General features: G+C 47.0%; 1 protein-coding gene across 3 annotated transcripts; it reads right to left on the bottom strand.

Moving 5' to 3' along the window:
- Window positions 1–556: 556 nt before the first annotated feature.
- Window positions 557–20,252, bottom strand: LOC136749103 (CAP-Gly domain-containing linker protein 4). Of its 3 annotated transcripts, none has more exons than XM_066703069.1 (16): window positions 20,116–20,252; window positions 15,800–15,946; window positions 14,632–14,771; window positions 13,575–13,668; window positions 12,185–12,346; window positions 11,811–11,929; window positions 9,272–9,544; window positions 7,730–7,865; window positions 7,241–7,366; window positions 6,605–6,676; window positions 5,853–6,029; window positions 5,628–5,768; window positions 5,225–5,348; window positions 4,729–4,793; window positions 4,558–4,633; window positions 557–4,434 (listed from the first exon to the last, which is right to left on the bottom strand). In XM_066703069.1, the coding sequence occupies exons 2-16, from the start codon at window positions 15,930–15,932 to the stop codon at window positions 4,071–4,073; spliced, it is 2,202 nt and encodes a 733-aa protein (XP_066559166.1). In that variant the 5' UTR covers window positions 15,933–15,946; window positions 20,116–20,252; the 3' UTR covers window positions 557–4,070. The 3 variants fall into 3 exon arrangements, with proteins under 3 accessions (XP_066559166.1, XP_066559157.1, XP_066559174.1); XM_066703060.1 differs by lacking the exon at window positions 20,116–20,252 and adding an exon at window positions 16,567–16,702; XM_066703077.1 differs by lacking the exons at window positions 6,605–6,676; window positions 20,116–20,252 and adding an exon at window positions 16,567–16,702.
- Between the last annotated feature and the right edge of the window lie 1,054 nt (window positions 20,253–21,306).

Raw genomic sequence — 21,306 nt, 5'->3', positions numbered from 1 at the left:
CCACAATCTGCCCTGTCTCAGTAGATTATCTTCAGACTATACTTAAAATTAAAAAGGTAAACCATTACCAGCTCACTTGACTTTCAATCAGAAACCTTAAAGTATCATTCAAGCTTTACACATTCAACTGATCTAGAGAATAACTAATCAACTACTGGATCATTTTATTGTACTTAAATTTAAAAAGGAAATTATATTAATTATTGGTGCTTATGTTAATGAATCCACCAATTAGTTACTTTGTAGTAATCAGGTTAATTCCTTAAATGACAGTGGAATGATTGTTTAATGACAGCTCATCAAGTGTAGAATCTGTACTAACCTTCTGGGGTTGGAGCACTACATTAAAAGAAACAATAAAAGGTCTCATGTACAATACAGGTGTAGAAATGCATTATTAAATTAAGATGCAAGCTCAGAGTATTACACAAAGCATCTTGGTGAAGTCTTTTTGCCCATATTAAAACCAGAGAAGAAATATGTTAATACGTTTTTAGGAGCAAGCACTGGCGAAATGAAAGAAAAAGAACTCACCATCACCGCAGACACGTTCATATATAATGAAATTAGAATATAAATCTTTATTTTTATTATATTACAATTAACTTTACATTTCACAAGAGCAGGTTTAAACTGACAAACATCCCACAACTTCCACTGATAAAGCACAACACTGCACAGCGGTTGATAATCTGGTGAAATACACACACTCACTCGCAGAAGAAAAATAACTCGCACTATATACACATACACACAAACCTCACTCCCCGCACATAAAAGCAATTCCAAGTGCAGTGCACTGCCACCCCACCCCCTTTGCCCTAAACCCAGCATGTTTGTCTTCATAAAGTGACACCCCTTACAGGAAACACATATGCAGATAGCAGCAGCTGCAGCAGTACAGTAACATCCATCTCCAGTGTGGTTTTCCTGCAGCCCCCCCCAGGATACTCCCTGTACACTAACACAACTCTGACAGCAGGAGAGGTGTGTGGCACTGCGAGACCCCAGCACAACCAGATAATTCCTTCCACCCTGTTGGTAAGGGAGGTCTGAGGTGAAAGTGGGGTGGGTGACAGGGGAGCTTGCATTATTAATCAAATAAATTAAAAAATGAAAATAAAAAATAATAATACATAAAAAAACACTTTAGGAGTAATCTTAGCACTTCTCCATCCCTGCTTTGCAAGGGAGAAACCCTTTCAGACTCTGTCGAGACACTCCATTCAGCTTTCTGATAACACAGTGTACAAATCAAAAGAAAGCAGCCCAGGTAAGCTGGTAGCGTTTTGGAAACATTAATCTGAAATACCCACCAGCCCCTCAAGGAACTCAGAGCCCACATAATTGGACGAGCAACTTCCAACACTTACTTGAGTGACCCGTGGGACAAGGCTTTAGAGTTGGCCAATTCACAGGAGCACTCCGGGACTCAGGCTGCAGTAGAGCATGGTGCTAAAAATATTGCTACTCCAAGTCATACGAAGATCTTTGTGGTCTACTGCAGTGCACCATCAACTCTGTCCTTATTGCAACAAGAACACAACACTACGGCTCGGGAAGAACCCCAAGAAATCATTTAAGTGCACTGGTGTACAATCCGGTATATGGGTTCAAATCATCACATCACATCACTCAATAACGTGATCACTCAAAAACTGTGACTATGAACTTACTGGATTAAATTAGTTTGCTTAATTAAACAGGTTTGGTTAAAACAACAACAGGAAACAATGCGGCTCCCCAGGAACAGGTCTGGCCAAACAAAAAAAAAGCTGGGCATTATCACCTATCTTCCACTAGACAAAGGCTCACACTGCAAACACTGGTGTGCCGAGGAGAATACAGCTTTAACATGAAGTGATCAAAAGTGCACCGTTATTAAATCGGCTTATCCATTTTAATTATTATTCAGTAAGGAAATGTATTAGCTGAGCAACCACTGACTAAACACAAACACTTATCTCATCATCTAGTCATTGGAAAATTATTCGGCAAACTCCTGGCTCAGTACTACAATCACAGCAATGCTGACAGGGTTACACTGCCCTCGCTGGTGGGGGTGGGGGTGAGCTCTGAAATGTTAAATTGTCAGTCCCAGGAGTGTGCTTGCAGATTAAGGTGCTGTTTAGAAGCAGAGTTATTTCGGGGTCTGCATGAACCCAGTTAAGAGTTACAGTGTCTGTTTGTGTGTGCGAGTCTCTCTTGTGATTACTGACACTTGAGTGCTCATTTTGCTTGTATTCTTGCTGTCTTTTAGGCAGTCTGGCATCTCAGCTGGGGTGTGCTGGTGTAAAATGAAAATGGAGGGCGGAGTTCCAAGTCAAGTATAACATCAGATCCATTTTCATGATTTGTGCTGGTTTGGGAATGTGTTCTGAGAATATTGCAATGCAGGATGTCTTCCTATCCACCTCAATGCACAACCCTCTTCCTATTCACCTAAACAATTGATTACTACTTAACTCAGTTGTATAATTAAGCGGACTGCTTACTACTACAGGAAGGCAGTGGCAGATGTGATCTACATGGTACGTAAAGTTCTTGAAACCACCACTATGAAAAATACCTTGCCACTAAATGGCTGAATTGCGCAGATTAATTACCAATTAAACAATTAAGGAGCAATATCTACAGTACTGCTCCCCTGAGAGAAAGAGAGGCAGGAATATTTTGCGATTCGATTATTTGACCCCACCCCATTCAAGAATTGCCCGCAAAAGCATCTGAGTGGATCAGCAGGAACAATGCAGGCAGCCCTAGTGTGAATCATCGCCTGTCCCACACTGCGGAGGAGACTAGGGTCCAGGCATCTGTATTAATGTGGACTCTGTAGAGGGAGGTGGGTAGTGAGACGAGACCCATCACATCCACAACATCTTTATCGGTATACGTTGCCTGTTTGTGGTTATTGCTTTCCTCAGGGCAGGAAAATAAAAAGTCACAAAAGGTCAAATCAAAAGCAGTGTGGAAAACAAACTAACACGGATGAGCAGCATTTTACTTTGCTCCGCAGAACACCAGGGCCAGGCTACCAGGCCAGCCCATCGACAACACCAGAAGCATTTAACACAACGCTGAGGTTTCTCCTTGAACAAGGCGGCAGTTCTGCTCTGAGCAACGCAATCAGATTCGAGCAACGCTTGAGGGGGAGACTGAAGTGCAGAGGTTCAGTTTGTGCTTACAGTGTGTGCTTGAAGAGCAGATCAGAAGTGTACAAGTGAGCACAAGATGAGTGGGACTAATCACAGCCCTGGGGCCACCACAGCTGGAGGCAGGAGGTGAAGAGAGCCTCAACATTAAATTAACAATACAAAAAAAAAAACTGCACAGAACATCAAGTGCCAAGCTGGTGCCAGATTGATTTGACCCCTTTCCTGACTGCAGTGCTTAATTTTCCTAAACATTAAGCTACTATGAGGCTCCCTCTCTCTCTCTCACTGTCCAGAACACGGACCGCAGCCGCCCTCCCCCCCTCCCCACCGAGGTCTGTGTGCTTCACTGGCCCTAGTGGATCAACCTGGCCTGCTAGAGCGATTCTGAGCCACTGTCCAGCTTACCGCTCAGCCGAGGCCAGTGTGGATTCAGATTCAAACTCCACACCCGTGTCAGCAAGGGCTACAGAGCGCATTTTAAAGATCAGAAGTGTCCTGAAGTCCAGTCCAGCAGGTCTAATACAGCACCTGACTCTATTGCAACTTCAATGAGAGCATCTGCCAGATGAATAAACTAGCTGGTGAGTAAGACAAATTTCACTATCTTTTTTTCCCCAATTTTTTTTTTTTTTTTTGTAATTGTTCTCTGTGAGGCTTGTTAATCTTCAGGCCTGTATCCTACCACTGAGAGCTGAGAAGGGAAAGACTGAGAACACACAGAGTACAGCGGCAGACAGTCCAAAGCCACAGAGGCCTGGTCCTGGAGGGACGAGTCACAACACTGACCAGCTCCTCCCCACACACAACCCTACATTGAAAAGGACTGGAGGGCCTGGTATTTCTCCCTCTATGTGTGTGTTTTGTATGTATAAATGTGTGTGTTTGTGCATCTGTCTGTTCCCACCCCACCCACCTCTAGCTGCCCTCCTCCACGAGCTTGGCGCCGTTGATTCCCCGGTACGTCACCCGGCTGGGCCGCACCAGGACCCCATGTCCCGGCCGGCAGCTGAAGTAGCGCCGCTCGCCCACCGAGCCGTCGTTCTTGCCCTTGGCGCCGCGCAGCTCCAGGCCGACCCACAGCCCGGGGGCGAAGTCCGCCGGCCCCAGGTAGCGCACTACGCCCATCTCATTGGCGCTGCTCAGCAGGACAGTCATGCCCAGGTGCAGTTTCACGCCACCGTCTGAGGACCAGGGCGTGGGCGTCCCAGAGAAGTGGGCCACCCCCGGGCTGCCCGCGCTTGCAGTGCTCCAACTGCGCCGCAGCCCGGCAGGCCGAGACCTGACACACACACACACAGAGACGGGTCAAAACTGGATGCACACTTGATGCATACACAGGAAAAGCCCAATGCCAGCCGGGACGGATGTTTCGGCTGGTCTGCGCAGTTCTGTGGGGCTTTACCTGTTGACTGGGCTCCTCCGGCTGAGGTCCCTGTGAGCAGAGAGAGTGGATGACGTGCTGAAGCTTCGCCGGATTCCTGACAAACAGACAAACACATTGTCAGTGTAATAAAGTCGTGACAAGGCAGACTGTAGACGAAATGAATACGACAGGTCTCTGTGTGACCCTCACCTGGGAAGGAGTGGTTGAGCCGGGCAGAGGAGAGATCAGTCAGAGAGTCCAGGGAGCCATGGATCCTGTAACATAGAACACTGCCTCCAGTCACTTCCTGCCTTCCCCTCTTTTCTTCCTCCCACGCTCCCTTCATTGCTCTACCTTCCCTCCCCCCCACTCTCCCTCTCAAGCATTACAGCCCTGCACTTTAATTCCCTGTAAAGCTCCAGCACTTTATTCACAGTCTAACACCACAGAACTCTGCAGATAAGCTGGGTGCAGCTTGCAAGAGAATCAGAGCCCCGAGCAGCACCCCAACTCCACAGGCACCTGCAGGTTAATTGAAGGCGGCAGAACACACAGGCTTAACACACTGTCATGATGGAAACTATTGTGTTACTGAACAGAGAGAAATCTGAAATACCAAGAGAAAGAATACACATACCAAAATACATGATTGATATTGGGCCCAAAACAGTGATTTTACAATCATGGCACAGACAGGGATACTGACCGCTGTACCCTGGAGGGAGGGGCGAAGACGCCGTGTTTGGGGGGACATTTGAAGTACTGTACCCCCCCCACAGAGCCATCGTTTTTCCCACTGGGTTTGTCCAGCTCGATCCCTAACCACAGGCCTGCAACAGAGGAGGATAGAGGGATACAGAGACACAGAGATAAACAGTTAGACAGGAAAATGGAAGAAAGACTAAACGAAAATGAGAGGAGAGAGTTACGCGCACACTTCCACTTCATACATGACAATTAATACATCATTTAAAAAATATACAAACTATTAAAACCATATATATGAAAAGACAGAAGTTAAAATATTATGACAAAAGTTTCATGCCAAACTTCTGCTTTTCTACTACAGAGTTCACTGGGGAGGTGGTTTGGGCAGAAAAGTCTCTCACCAGGGGCGAAGCTGGTGTTGCCACAGAACTGCACCAGGCCGGTCCTCTGTCCCGCCACCAGCACACGCTCGCCGAGCTGCACCTCCCCCTCCTCCCCTACGGACACGGCGCTGCTCACCGAGGGCCTTCGCATCCGGGGGCCTGGGGGGCATCACAGCATAGCCTCAGCCTCAGCAGAACACTATTCAAACTCATTACATGCTCCAATTGTGATGAAGTAGCTACCAGCGGGCGTGCGGGCACCAGGGGCCGCTGCCTTGGCACTGCTAGGGGCTCTCTCCCTCCTGGGGCGGGCAGGGGGGCGCGCCCGTGGTGAGGGTCGGAGCCGGACACTGGAGGGCTGTCTGGAATCCAGAGAGGAGGAGGAGGAGGAACGACTGGAGCCTAGAAAAGAAGGAGAACCTGAGAGAGAAAGAAAAAAGGATGATAAGAGTGAGAGACAGAAAATAATAGATTTGAAAGAGAAATAAAGAGGAAAGTATTTGCACAATGAAGAGCCAGTGGGAGCCAGGCATGGAAAATGGGTGTGAGGGTGACTGTGCAGTCAGGGCACACACTGAAGCAGAGCCACACACAGGCACTGCTCTCACAGTCATCACCCTCAACCCCAACAGGCACGGGACACACAGCACAGCATGGCATAGCATGGCACAGCACGGCACACTACAGGGGCCAGTGGGGGGGACACAGCACAACACACTCCTGGACTACAGGTTTCTCAGCTACCAAGTATCCCCTTTTGTTGCTCATTTGGGGCCCTGTGGATCAAACTCTGTGGATTGACTGTAGTCATGGATGCCTCAGTCAGGTTTCAGAGCATGAAAAAGTAACCAGCAACAAAGGATACAAAAACCCTGAAGCAGAGTTAAGATTTTCCTATCTGAAACAACTGGGGGGTGGGGGGGGGGTTGGGGGAGCCACAAAGCCTTAAATGAGCAAGGTGCGTGCTGTGAGCTGCGATCCACAGAGAGCTGTACCTGGCTGGGCAGCTGGGGGCTTGTCTGTGCTCTGGGGGGGTTTTGCAGTCTGTTTTTTGAAAGATGGTGCTCCTTTTGGCAATCAAGTGGAACAAAACCAAAAAGAAAGAAAAAACAAAAACATGAGATGCAGTTGAGGGGATGGAGGGATGAGGAGAGGGAGGTAAAGAGAGGCATGCAATGGTTTACACAAGATAGGACAGAGTAAACGAATAAAACCATAATGGCAACATGGAAAAAGAGAAAAAATACAGTGTGCCAAAATAAATACATTCATAGAAAATAAATAAGGAAGTAGAAGTGGTTCTGTTTTCAAACAAACACACTTCATTTTTAGCTCTCATGACCTTGCTCAATTGCTGAAAGGAAAAACAGTATGCCCCCTCTCAGATTATTAATTATAATATAATAGCAGTACATCTAAATAAAGCTAAATTAAAGATGCATTACTTCCACATCACCTCACTGTCACTTTTGTCTTCCAGAGGCTTGGGGGTGGAGACCGTTAAGTCAAGTCTTGCACAACACTCTTGCGTGTCGGCGATCCCTGCAGAGAGGACCGCGTGTGTTGCCCCCGGGCCGGCAGCTGCAGTTTCTCAGTGTTCAGTGATCTGTTGTTAGTGTTCAGGGCCATACCTGTGTTGACTCTGGCTGTGATGTGGGACAGGTCGGGCCGCCCCCCCCGCAGTGGAGTGGAGCTGCGCACCATGGTCCGGCGCCACTCCCCGACCCGGGTGACCTTTGACACGGGGGCGAAGATGCCTGGGGCAGAGGGCAGAGGGCAGAGATCAGAGGGCAGCTGGGGATAAAACAGGGTTCCATTATCCCCTGTATACAACATCAGTTTCTCCCTCCCTCAGCACAGTTCAGTGACGTGTATTCTCCTTCTCACTGCTGTATAGTGGGTAACTGATCAAGGACAAGATTTCTCTTCGCTAAACAAGTCACCGCTTTAATGATTCAATAATCAACACCGACAGTGGTGATTTAGGGGGTGGCCAACAAAAATTAACACACTGTCTCTCTCCGGCACTAAGCCCTGCTGAACAGAAACCGAGTCCTCCGAGCTAGTCTGTGCAGGGACAGTGTGCATGCATGTGTGTGACCGGGCGAGGGTGTCAATACCGTGTTTGGGCCGGCAGGTAAAGTACTGCACCCCCCCGACCGAGCCATCATTCTTCCCCTCGGGGTCTTCCAGCTCCACCCCAGCCCACTGACCGCCAGAAAACTCAGTCGCCCCACAGAAACGCAGCGTGCCGACCTTGACACACACACAGACAAATGGACAGAGACAGACGTGTGTACACACAATGCACAAGGAGCCAGACACACACACACACACACACACATGGAGAGAGACAGACATGCAAGAAAGAGATGAGCATTAATCAGAACAACATGAAGCAACATTTCTGTAAATACAAATAAGTTACATGTCTAAATCAGTGTCCAAGGCGTCCTCTGTGGTTCAGCTGGTAATGTGACCGTGTGTTTAATATTTTGTCTACTCGAGCAGATGGCACCCCATTGACATTGCAAAAGTGAAGGAAAAAACGACTAGAGGAGAAAAAAGAAATCATTATTTTAATTAATTAAATAATATTCAAACACAAAGCAAGCGAGCGCTGGCCTCCTGAAAAGATAACAGTGTTTTGATTAGTTAATCTGCGCTCGGTTTCTTGGATTTCATTTCCACTGCAGGGTGAAACCTCATTAGACGCTTTTCCTATTAAATCATGTCAAAGACGGCCATGCTGATAGCCGGGACACCTTCACCGAGGACAGACGCTGACCACGCCTGACCTCAGGTGGACTCACTGCCGCACTCGGTTCCCAGCGTTCCTCTTACATGTTGTGTGCATCAAAAACAAGGCACAGCTTCAATGGAAACAGATACTACATCTCAGCCCTCCACAGCAGGGATTCTTACAAAGTACAGCCTTTAAATCACGAGACAGGGGGACACAGCTCAGGTCCAGTAGACAGTAACTACAGTCCCCCGTTCTGAAGGTGTCGATGATCCAGAGAGACCTATAAACCCGACTGAACTGAGGCCCTGCTCTGGAAACCACACTGCAACTTTACAACACTGTGCTGAGAAACACAGTCACAATAACGGCAACAACTCTAAAAATACACATTCTTTGAAAATAAAGCACTTCATTTAAAAACAACAAACAGGGCTTTTCATCTCACAGGCGAGAGCAAATGCATCTCCAAAACAATAGGCACTCAACGCCCACTTCCCCACAACACACACTCATTATCAAAGCAAAGCAAAGCAAAGCGAAATGCCAAATGCGGCCTCGGCTGCCACATAAACAACAACAGAGCAGCGCTCTTTGTGACCAGGGGGTGAGAGTGTCGGGGCCTGTTATTGCTGCAGCCTCTCCAGCTCAGCAGAGCTGCATCTCCAGTGACAGCATCAGCAGTCGCCCACTCAGAGCGCAGCAACGCCAATCTGGGCCCTATACTTTAATCTGGATCTAGATAATACAGTACTATAGTCCACGCAGGGCCTGCTCGAATCAGGGCATTATACTATAGTCCAGACAGCACTGGCTTCGGTCTCGGCAGCTGTGTGCACTGCTGGGCCCCTGTCTGCAAAACCCACTCCAGTCCATTTCTCCCTGCCAGCTCCCTCCCACACCCGTCTGTCTCTCGTACCTTCTGTCCAGCGATGATGACCCTATCTCCCAGACGCAGCCCCAGTGATGCCAGCAGGCCCCGGCTGGAGCTGGAGTCTGGGGTGTTTTGATTGGTCCTGGGGCTCCTGTGAGGGCGGCGGGGTGAGGGGAGGAGCGGGAGGGAGGCGGGTTGAGGCAGTGCCTCCCTCAGCAGCTGTCTCAACTCCTTGGCCTGGGCAGCAGCGTCCGCCATCTCCAGGGGCATGTCCAGAGGCTCAGGCACCACGTCCACAGGGCACTGGCCACATTCATTCTACATGCACAGTGTGAGAGACAGGAATCTTTATTAAATACCTGAACCTGTAAGGTACTTTAACCAGATTGCCTTCTGTGAAGCTCTGTGAGGTCCTTTTTTTTTTTTTTTTTTTTTTTTAACTAAACATTTAAGTATTAACAATAATATTAATAATTATTCCCAGCATTCTCTCAACTGTCCACCCCTGGCCTCTTCTCTCCCACAGCCTTCTCCTCCATTGCTGCACACATGCCCTGCCCCTGTCTCTATGCTGCCAGCCTGTTCCTGTACTCGGCAGTGATGTCTGCTGAAATACTGTGATACAGCCCAGCCCCCCCCAGGGCCCCGGCGATCCGCACTGCATCAGCTGCTAATGTAGTGTGTAAGTGGGAGTTAGAAGCCAGGGGCACCTGGGGACACCAGTTCCGACACTGCCAAATCAACTTATTGAAGCCCCACACTGCCATTTAAGAGAAACATAGCTACACATGCAGGGGTTCGCATAAGTGGCGTTCAGGTGCCTATGTTGTCAAATTGGTCCAACCAAGTTCAGACCATAATGGAATACTGTGCCATGGCCAAGCAGGTAAACACAGAACACCTGGGGTTGACTGAAATTATGTGGGAGAATGAAAGTGATTGTTTGAGAGAGGGTGAGAGTGTGCGAGAGGAGAGAGATGGTTGGAGTGTGTGTGTGTGTGTGTGTGCGCACTAGTGTGAGTAAGCGTGTTGCGAGAGCGCTCCTCCACAATGACAGCTCCACATTGGCAGTGAGTGACGGCTGATCAGAGCTGTGCTGTGGGGAGTGTGCAGCTCCACACAATGCAACACACACACACACACACACACACACACACACACACACACACACACACACACACACACCTCAGACAGTGCTTCTACTGTAGTCATGCCAGAAAAAAAGTCTACAAATGAAAGTGAATTGAACAGAGATGCAGAGAGATAGAGGGGGCAGGGGGAGGGGAGAAAATGAGAGAGAAAGTGAGATGGAGAGGATGCAGAGATATAGAGGGAAAGAGATAGAAAGAAAGAAAGGAGGGTTGGTGATGCCAGTCTGATCCCCGCACTGTCTGATCTTCAGAGGGGGTTGAGCTGTCAACGCACAGGCACAGTCTTCACACTTTGACACAACATCTAACCACAGCTACACTAACACGAAGACTGGCCCAGGCCTGCAGGGGTTGCGAATAAGATCGCGCGTCTCAGAACAAACCCACCGTGCTCGTTCGTTTCCTTTGTTCATTTTTATTGTTTTTCAAATCAGATGTATATTCTCTAGTTATTATTCACTCGACAGCAATAGCCTAACTTAAAAAAGGAAGAAATTACTGAAAACCGTTATATAATAATAACATCATCATCATCTTTTGCATTGTGCTCTGATGAACACCTCTGCCTCCCTACGCTCCAGACAGATAAGATCCAACAGGGCACAAGAAAGATAAGACGCAAGAGGAGCCGGATTTGTCTGCATCTCGGTTTGAAAACAGTGAAATAACACTAGAGTTTCATCCACTCTTTATGAAATAAGCTCAGCTTCAACTACACGACTCAGTCACCCATCACAGACTAATCACACTAAAAACGGGAGACACTTCTTCCCAAGAACAGTCACACCCCACAGGCAACACATTAGAACAAACACCTTAAACTGCTGGCAGTATGACCGCACTGGCTCCCATCACAGCCCGATCGGCTGACGGACCAAGAAATAGGAAAAACAGCAAATAAGCACCATAATTTAAGTGACTTAAATCAGCATCAGGTAAACAAGCATGAAATATGCAGCCCCAGGAGTCAGCTTGAGCCACGCAGCCTGCACCTCACATAAACCTCGAGTGACTCAATCTGCCATGTAATGCAAATGAGATTTCCAGCTGTGCTGCTACTCGGTGCCGAGTCTCGGTGCTCCGCTGAGTGCCTCCGAGTCGCTCCTGACAGTGGGAGTCAGAGGGGGCTGCATTGACAACGTGCCAGTGTCCCCTACTGTACACACACTGCAACTGCATCTATTAAACATAAAATTGTCCTTTTCATTTTCGAGGATGACAGGATGTTTGTGTGCAGCAAGATGGGCCTGTGAGGCTTCGGTCAGACTGTTTGGCAATCTACTGCTCTATCTGCATCTGCCTTCCTCTGCCTCTCTCTCTCTACCCATCCTACACACACTTAGTTCCATACCACCTACCACGCTAGACACTGTTATCCTTGTTTCCCTTCCCACACATGCTGAAGCCCCACACTATCCCACCCTCTCGCTCACCCTGAAGGCGGGGTTGGCCCCATGCTGCAGCAGACAGCGCACGGCCGACACACACAGGTTGGAGGCAGCGATGTGCAGAGCCGTGCCAAAGTCAAAGTCACTGCAGGTGACGTCCACCTCTGGGCCAGGAGACACAACAGGGTCAGAATGCTACAGTATTTACAGTGAGTTGTATGTTCCCATGTGTCACCAAGTATATTACAGTAGATTACAGTGTTGCAGGGTAGTGGAGCATTTATAAGGATTATAGTGCATGTCAGTGTGTGTATCAAATTGTTTCAGTAGATTACAGTACTGATCAGGATTATAGTGTGCAGTACAGTGTTCTAGTGTATATCCCAGCGTGTATAAGAGTCACAATGCATCAGACTCACCCCCTGGCTGGGCGGCGAGCAGCACAGTGGTGATCAGAGGAGGGACGTCAAAATAGGCAGCGTAGTGCAGGGGGCTCATGTTGGTCCAGCGTGAGCGCAGCCCCGGCTCCGCCCCCAGAGACAGTAACTGCCTCGCAAAGCTAGCTGCCACCTCCGCGTCTCCTGCAACACACACACAGTGACACAGACCACAAAAACACACACTTAACACTCATCACACCCTTTCACACAATCACAAGAGGCAACACACACACATAGGCTCAGGGGCAGAGTAGAAACGAAAACTGGGAACTCCAAGAGTTCAAACAGTTACATTCTCTCCCAGCTGCAGAACTCAGTGTGCCACTAGAGGCCAGCGTTGCTCTATGAAACAAGCATGGCCTTCACTGTACTGTACATGAGCACTGTGACTGCAGGCAACAGGTGCTCTGTATGACTCCCAGAGGGTTGTGGAGTTTGGATTCAGTCACCCGCCGTGTTATTGACTTGAAATGGGAAAACCTGCTGTACTGAAAGAGTTTACGGTTTACCTTCTTTACTCCATCTCCCTCTCTACCTCCCTTCTGTCCCTTCCATCACTTTCTCCCTCACTGCAGGGTTCATACACATTTAGAACAAATACATTCCAGGACTTTTTCAGAACTATTCCATAACATAAAATAAATTATCTATATTTCCATGATAAGTATGTATTTATTGATGATGATATTTTACTGATGGTAAATGTTAAATACATATAGCTAAATTGTAAACTATCAAGGAGCATTGAATTGACAAAACTAAAATTTAATTAAAGACAGCAGGGCTAAATGTTCATATTCTACTTTAAAATGTAGTTCTTTGGTAGCAACACAACTAAAAAAACAAAACACTGCACTAGTAACACTAAAGGTTCTGAAATCCGAAGCCACCCACTCTGTCCTTCATTTTCTTCAACTTATTTTTGTCCTTTCCAATGACTGCACAAGAAAAATTAATAGATAATCACAGAATTTACACTTTTCACAACTCCTGTCCACATCCTTCTCCAGCTATTTAGAATACTTTTCATTCATTTCCCTGGCATAAAAAAAAAACAAAGTAATGCAAAACATCAAATACAAATGGCCTGTTTTGGGCGTTTCCATTTGGAATTGGAAAGAGTATGTGACGTTCATCACTTAGCAACAGTTTGAAAAAGGCTTTAGGACCCCGCAACCGACAGCAAAAACAAAATGATACTCTCAGAAAGTAATGGTTAAAATCACTGTATATTAAAGTTAATTTCAATGACTTTTCCAAAATGTACATGACCTGTATGAACCCTGTCACTGGCAACTGTCAGTCCCTACCTCTCTCTCAACCCCATCCCACCCTCTCCCTCTTCCTCTTCCTCTTCCTCCTCTCTCACCTATCCCCGGGGCCCCCGCCTTGCAGGTGTAGTGCAGCAGGCTCATGTCAGTCAGGCCATCGCGGTCGTTCACTCCACACCCGCGCTTCAGAATCTGAGCAGGTCGACAAGAACACAGGACAGCAGCAGATGAGGGGGAGGGTCCTCCTGGCCATTTCTCTCATTGGTTGCATTGCTGATGTAGCATGTGCGCTGGGACCCCCACACCAATCAACACAACCCCCCCACAGAGAGTGACAAACCCACTACACTACACCAAAAGACCAGTCCCCTGGAGACTCTACCAAGTCCAAAGGGTCATCACAGTAACTGGCTCATCTTACACACATTCAGCTCTGGTGCACAAACTTATAAAGGCACATCAATGGACGTAACAAAATGTGTGGTCCTTTGCGCTGTTCTGTGGTGTGGTTTAACTGTTAAGCCTTTTAAGCACAACTTGTACAAAGCGTATCTTTGAATTGAATGGATTTGAGAAACACCATAGTCAATAGAAAAAAAAAGAGTAGGAATAACTTATTTGGTCTGGTTTTTTTTGTGTCTTTAACCACAAAATAAGAGCATTGCAGTAGCAAGACGACACCCGAAACATAGAAACTGATATCCCCATTGTGGTCACGGTACTAGAGCAGTCTTGAACAAACTGACAGAGGAAACGCATCGACTAACAGGAAGTCATCTTCAGTCTGCAGTCTGTACTGGGGCTACACCTCAATGCAGTTCACTGCTGTACAGCTACCTGACAGTGTTTCTCAGCGCAGTGCAGTACACATCTATATAGCATCTATTAGCACTCCACTCAATTTATACCATCGCAGAGAGACACTGAATGAACACTATAGTTTCAATAACAATAGTTTCATTTTGTGGGAGGAGGAGCTGTATGAGAAGACAAGAGGATAAAGTGAACGATGTCAAGCACAAGGGAATGAAAGTGAAAGTCGCTCATTTAACCAATTATATCAGGTGTGTGAGGAAAGAGAATCCAGAGCATTGTGAGAGGTGGAGGGCACACTCAGTGATGATGACTATGACAGTGTTAACGAAGAGCACAGACCTCATTTCCAATCAGGCTGATGTTCTGCTGGACCTGGGGGACCCACTGGCGCAGCACAGCAAACAGCTCCGACACGGAGGTCTGAGGGTCCAGCAGGATGGCCCGGCACTTCGGCTCGTTCGGGTCAAAGAAGGAGAATTCTGTCCGAGGCAGGATGACACAGCGGGTCAGAGAGGACCAGTAAAACAAACTATAGGACCGCATTACCGAACCGCACAGGAAGACTTGACCGGGCTGCAGTGGTGGTTAGCAGCCCTGGTTCTGAAGAGTCCCAGTCATTTAGAATAATAGTAATAGAGCTTCTTTCATCCAAATATCTCAAAGAGCCATGAAACAACAAGTAAGCCATTACAGAGTTGCTCATACAACCAGTACCTTTAAAACTATTGTTATCTATTGTTGAGGATTAAATATTACAAAAAGCCAGAATCTTCAATGAGTGGATAAAAGCCCCCCGTTATCGTCACTTGTGTAGGCCAGCTGAGATGAAAGCCCCCTTCTGAAGTGCTTAACAGTGATTAGCAGCCCTGGGACTTTCCAGGTTGTGAGCAGAGCAGGTGGCGATGTAAAATGATACCTTTGTATAAAAAAATAAAATGCTCCTCCAGGACCAACTGAGCCACGTCACAAAACAGCTTTGTCAAAACTATGCATAATCGGTAATGGTACAAGACCTACGCTGTTTAAGAGCTGCTAATCTCTTTGAGCAGTCATTGGCTCCCTACAAACAGTGGAGCATTGTGAGAGCAGACACGGCCCCTGTCCAACACTGCCCCTCTATGCCCAAATCAGCACCCTCCCCTCCTTTCTGCACTCCTCTGTAGTGTGTAAACAAACAGACCTTGGAAAAGTTGCCCTGCCCTTCATCCCCCAGCTGGGAGGAGGCAGAGCGAGAGGTAATATCGGAGGGACAAGTTTGCGGACAACAGGCAAGTTTCACTTCTAGGATTGATGCTTTAATATCCACAGAGCAAAAAGGCAACATGTCCTGGTTGTGCCAGTGTGTGTGCACAGTGAGAGGGGGTCTATAATTCACTAAGAGTGTAAACACTAGTGGGACTGTCTGCATCGCTGCCAATGACTGTGCGCGATGCAGTGAGGGCACTCAAACGCAGTGCCAGTGTGCGTGGCAGTGTTTGTGTACAATGTGTGCCAGTGTGCGTCTCACCGCAGTCTGAGGGCATGGGTGCAGAGGCCACCTGGTGTACGACAGGCCTGTCTGAGCCAGGGACCGGGCTGCTGGCTCTTCCCAGCGCAGAGTCTCCCTCTGAGGACAGCTCCCGCACATCCTCCCGCGTCATCTCCTGCTCACAGCCTGCACACAGAGTCAGGCAGGGAGAACCCCAGGTGAGAGGTGTAGGGACATTGAGAAGGACATTGCAGGTAGTGACTGAAAAGAGCTAAGAGAGACGGACAAGGACTGGTGGACACTCGCAAAACTGACTGACACAAGCCTGAGTGACAAGCAGAGATACAATCTAATTTCCATCCCTGCTGTGACAGACACTCTCTCTCTCTCTCTCTCTCTCTCTCTCTCTCTCTCTCTCTCTCTCTCTCACACACACACACACACACAGAGGACAAGTAACCCTACAGTTGGGCAAAACACAGTCCTGGCAGGTGGAGAGAAGACTTGCAGTCAGTGAGAGGTCACCAGCCACCAAGAGAGCACAGCAACTATGTTGACAGTTAGCAGAAAGTCCCAGTGTGCAGTAATAGCAAGCCTGAGAAATTTACAGCAGAGAAATACAGTGGGAGGTAGACAGAAAGAAACCAGGAGAGGGAGAACAAGAGAAAGTTCGAGCAAGAGAGAGAGAGAGAGAGAGAGAGAGAGAGAGAGAAAATGTGGGACAGATAGTTTCACACAGAAAGAGAGAGCAATAGTGAAACATGTCCGGGGAAAGACAGAAAGACACAGTTTGCTCACTGACTCACTGTTGCTGGGACTGAGAGGGATAGGAGAGGCGTCCGGCGAGTCCTCCATGAAAATAGATATGACCAGAGAGAGAAAGAGCTAAAGAGCTGCTGCCTGGGGGAAAGGTCCAACAACAGTACAGAGCCAACCCCCCCCCCCCCCAAAAAAAAAAAAACCCTAACATCTCTCTCCTGTTTCACTTTGATCCTCAGACACTGAGCTGTGGCTATTTACAGCTCCAGACAGCCCCGTCACAGCATACCCTCTTGCTTGCTTGCTTGCTCGCTCTCTCTCTCCATATAGACTGAGCCAAGACACAGGACACCACATGCACACAAGCACGCACTCACACTCACAGCACACAAACAACCATAACCACTTACACTCTGACAATCACGTGACCACAGCCCCACACACGCATGTCATACACAGATACCAGAAAGAAACTAAAAGAAAAACAAACTAAAACAGACTTGCGTCCATATGCTGATAATGTAACAACCAAAACAATAACACACAGCACATCACACAAAACCTTTTCATTTCTTGTAAAGATGGAACAACCAACCAATTGTACAAAATCAAAAACAAACCATTTAACTTACTTTTAGCAACATACATTAGCCCTGAACACGTGATGATTCCCCCCTTTGAATTTTTCTTCCACTTTAGGAAAAACTGTTTTTAAAGGAATATAGCCCTGTCTTGATGCTCTTCGAGGCTGTCGACAGTGCTCCCTCTCACCCTGCATCAGACACGGCTTACTTCTCCCTGCCAGCCTTGTCATCAGATAATCAGTCCAATTACAATATCAATTATATAATTAGACCCCAGCATGCAGAGACCTATAGTGCAGAGGGAGCTGGGAAGCACATCCTCCCCGACTCTTCCTGCCAGTGTTTAAAAAATCCAGTGCTCCAGGGCAACAGTTTGTACAGTATTGCATTTATTTCATTATGCTATAACATAACTCTGTAAATCACCTGCATTAATCCTGCCACCTGGGAAAATCCAGTTATGGGACTAATTAGTTCAATTAACTAATTCAAGATTAAGGTGCACTTGAATCCCAGGCGTGATGTGGCCCTGGAGGAGCGGACGTGAGGGAGACTGCTACAAACTCGGAGAGAGCTGGAGAAACAAACGCAGGAATAATACACAGCCACGGGTGAACACCCAGGACCAGTCTGACTAGATGGCTCTTGAGGGAAGCAGCTGCAAAAACAGCAGCATGCAGGGCTGAGGGAGAGAGTGCACCACCAGCCTGTAGTCCCCAGTCACTGACAGAGAAACACATCCCTACAGAGTCAGACAAGCTGCTGGTGTACCAAGAGACTTTGTTATTTTTATCTATACACCAGTAAGACGTGATTTGTAAAATTCGTTAATTGAATATAATGGTTCATCTGATATAATGGTTGTGGTTTAGTTGAGTTCTGGGTCATGTCTGTGTGCGTTATGTAATCCTCCACCTTCTCCTTGCTTGCCAGAACTGACTAATAACTATATCTCAGCAGTTTTAAATTCACCCACCTGGCAGCCCTACCTACCAATAACACTAACACAAGCCTGTGCATCCGTCTTTTACTCACCACAAAGGCTAAAAAATAAAAAATAAATAAACCCAATGGCTGTATTACTCCATTTGCACACATCACAGTATTCAAATAAGACTTTTTCTCCACCTGTTTTATTACTTACTTTTCTTGTGTTGTCTCCTCGGCATCATACCAGGGTACTGAGTGTGTGTTTGTTGTGAATGCCTGTGTTATAATTACAACTATCCTTCAAAACCATTTGATTATATATATAAAAAAGGCACTCGTGAGGACAGGTTCACTCAAAGTCCCAGTGCAGAAGTGCAGGACGGCGCAGTGTGGTGTCTGGCAGGAAAACAGGCTCACCTCACACATTGGCACTGACAGAAAGGCCACAGACGATAAAAGGGATGGGCCTAAAAACAAAGGCCTCACAATACCTCTGTTTTCTACCCTGCCCTTCCCTTCTTCTGTTGTACAGTACACCTGGTCAACATTTTTTAACACTGTCGTTGTCTACCTGTCTGACAAATCAAACAGAAAGGGGGGGTGAAAGATGTATATGAAACAAAACAAGGGGAGCAGAGAGGGGCCCAGGAAATGACTGTAAAAGGCAGCAAGGGGGGGGGAGTGTCAAACAATGCCATGTGCCATCCATCAATGGGTCTATATTTAACACAGCCCTTCTGCATAGTGACAACCCCTACAGCCCTGTGATAAGGTGCAATATAACACACTGTAGCCCTGCACCTTATTCTCTATCATACCATGCATTTCGCTGTTTTTGTAGTAGTGTTGTTATTTAAAAATGTATTTTTAAAGCGTTAAAGGCGGTTCTTGTTAAACAGGATTCAACTCAAGATAAAGGGCGTTGTCCAAATATTGATATTATTCGGTATATAATAAGGGTATTGTAGACACCCAGACCAGAAACCTCACTGGCAGCAGGCAAGGCTTGTCTCCATGCACAATGATGTACCGTTACTCTACCTCTTCTACACGCAATGACAACGCCTACTTTTGTGGACATTAATTGGACGGCGTACAGAACAGAACTAAAGAGCAATTGTGTGAGCTACGCAATATTAAAATAAAACCGTTATATCATGTATAGCCCACAGTCGCTTCAATAATGAGCCAGTACAATAAAGCTGCGTGGGTCGTTTTGCTAGTAAACTGGAAGCTAACTCGCCTTTAAACCCCCGTCAATCCCTGAACGGGGATCAGCCGAGTGCAACAGACACACGCAACTCGCTTCCAAAACACGCCCCCCGGCTTCCACAACAGACTGACACGGACGCGGACCAATCAGGAAACCGCTTTAGCCATTCCCGACTCCACCAGCCAATCACAGGAGCCGGAGGCCGGCGGGAGCGGGCGGGGGGCGTGTGCAGTGCCGAATAGCTGCACAGCAAGACGAGGTGAAGATGATCTGTACATTTGAATCCGCAGGTACCACCCAAGCAAAACAAAACTGCACTTTGCGATGATTCATGCATGTATACAATACATGATTCAGACGTTTTAATGTCGGTCTGTGTACAGCGCTGGCTCGCCCGGTCTCACCTGCTGCGCTCAGTTAGTGTCGTCGTTTGATTGCAGCCAGATGCACAATGTGCAGCAAATCAAGAAAAAAATAATAATAAAAAGTAATACTGGCGCCCCTGCTTCACACGTATAGAGCAACTCTGCTTCTGCAAAACACAGCGCCACGGCGGACAGGGAAACTTCACAGCACTTCACCGCCCAGGCTTTGGACGTGTGCGGCTGTCAAAGTGCACCGCATGCCCGCTGCTTCAGGGCAGTACAGTCGCTGTTATCCCCAAATGCTCGGCGTGACAGCGGTCTTTAAAACACCACGCATCCTGCATCTAAACACACGTTCATTTATATTTTAGTACACCGGGCGCTTCATATCAAATGCATGAATTAATACATCATGCAAAACGCACCAGTTGAGCGGCAGCTGTGTCCGATACAGTGTTACTTCTTCCACGGAAACAAATCGATGTAGCAGCAGTGCTCAGTTACCTGTGTTTTGTAACTGGAGTGCAGTCGCTGTGTAACTTGCGCGTCAGGTAGGCTCGGTGCAGGCGCCGGAAACCATGTTGATTTGTGCGAACAGCGCTGGCGATTAAACACACCAGCTGCTCCCGACCGCACGCCGCTCCGAGCAGCGCTGCGCCGTGACGTGTGTGCGTGCCGTGCGTGCTGTGCGTGCTCGCCACCGGCGCCCAGGGAACGGAGGTCGGGAGCGCGCACCAATAGGCGCACTGCCGCTGATGAGCGGCGCTTTGAAACTCACAGATTTATTCATTATTGTTTCCACGATTTTGTTATTTGAAAACAATTGCCTCTGGCCAGGTTTTCTGTTTCTTAGCACTCGTCGCAGTAGTGATGGGCGATTCAACTACATTCATTGTCGATATACTACCTTCTAGTATTAATCTGTGAGCATAGTTGGGCTGCTTTTACAGTCCAGTCCAGTACTTTGATCAGTCTACTATAGTATACAGTGAAGTGCATCACAGAGCAGTGAATTATAGTATGATACAGTGTATCACAGTACAGTATATTGCAATACTGTATTACAGTGCACTATATAAAACAATGTATTGTACTAGTGTATTACAGTGCACTATAATAATAATATTGTAATATTTTAATCCCCGTTAGCTAGCACTTCACAGTTTTTATTATGCTTCTTGTATTATTGATTATTTCGTCCTTGCTACCTTTCCCGTAGCCCTTGACTGTGACCCTTCATCTTGACAGCACTTAGCTTTTACTGTCCAGGATTTATGACCTCACTTACTGTACTTACCTGTGTAAATTGGAAGTTGTAAAATGTATTATATTTTGAATTGCTATGTTTAATGTAAATTTGAATTTGTAATGTTTGATTCCTCGTACTTTTGCACTTTGTATTGCACTATATATATATAATAATAACTATATAGAACAATGTATTGCAGTAGTGTATTACAGTACAGTTGTATACATTCGAAGGTTTCTAGGGTGACCGACTTGGCAGTAAATAATGCCTTCTATGTGTTTAAATTAAATAATTATGTATAACAGGTAAGTCAACACTTGCAACACTAACTATGCATAAATATTGATGGACATTGGCTGTCCCCCACAACAATGTCACTTTTGGTCCAATATGACACTTAGTCACCTATAACATGTATTGATCCTGTATGACATTTCTTGGTTGTG

The sequence above is a fragment of the Amia ocellicauda genome, chromosome 1 (assembly GCF_036373705.1).
Source record: "Amia ocellicauda isolate fAmiCal2 chromosome 1, fAmiCal2.hap1, whole genome shotgun sequence".
Taxonomy (NCBI): domain Eukaryota; kingdom Metazoa; phylum Chordata; class Actinopteri; order Amiiformes; family Amiidae; genus Amia; species Amia ocellicauda.
This window is presented reverse-complemented; position numbering and strand designations above follow the sequence as displayed.

What these genes read in the sequence shown, in the direction of transcription:
- LOC136749103 (XM_066703060.1), bottom strand. Translation starts at nt 16,615, where the DNA reads ATGGAGGACTCGCCGGACGCCTCTCCTATCCCTCTCAGTCCCAGCAAC. An exon ending in CCCTCTCAGTCCCAGCAACA is followed by an intron (nt 15,947 to 16,566) that starts GTGAGTCAGTGA and finishes CTCTGTGTGCAG; the next exon opens with GCTGTGAGCAGGAGATGACG. An exon ending in TCATCATCGCTGGACAGAAG is followed by an intron (nt 7,866 to 9,271) that starts GTACGAGAGACA and finishes GTGTGTGTCAAG; the next exon opens with GTCGGCACGCTGCGTTTCTG.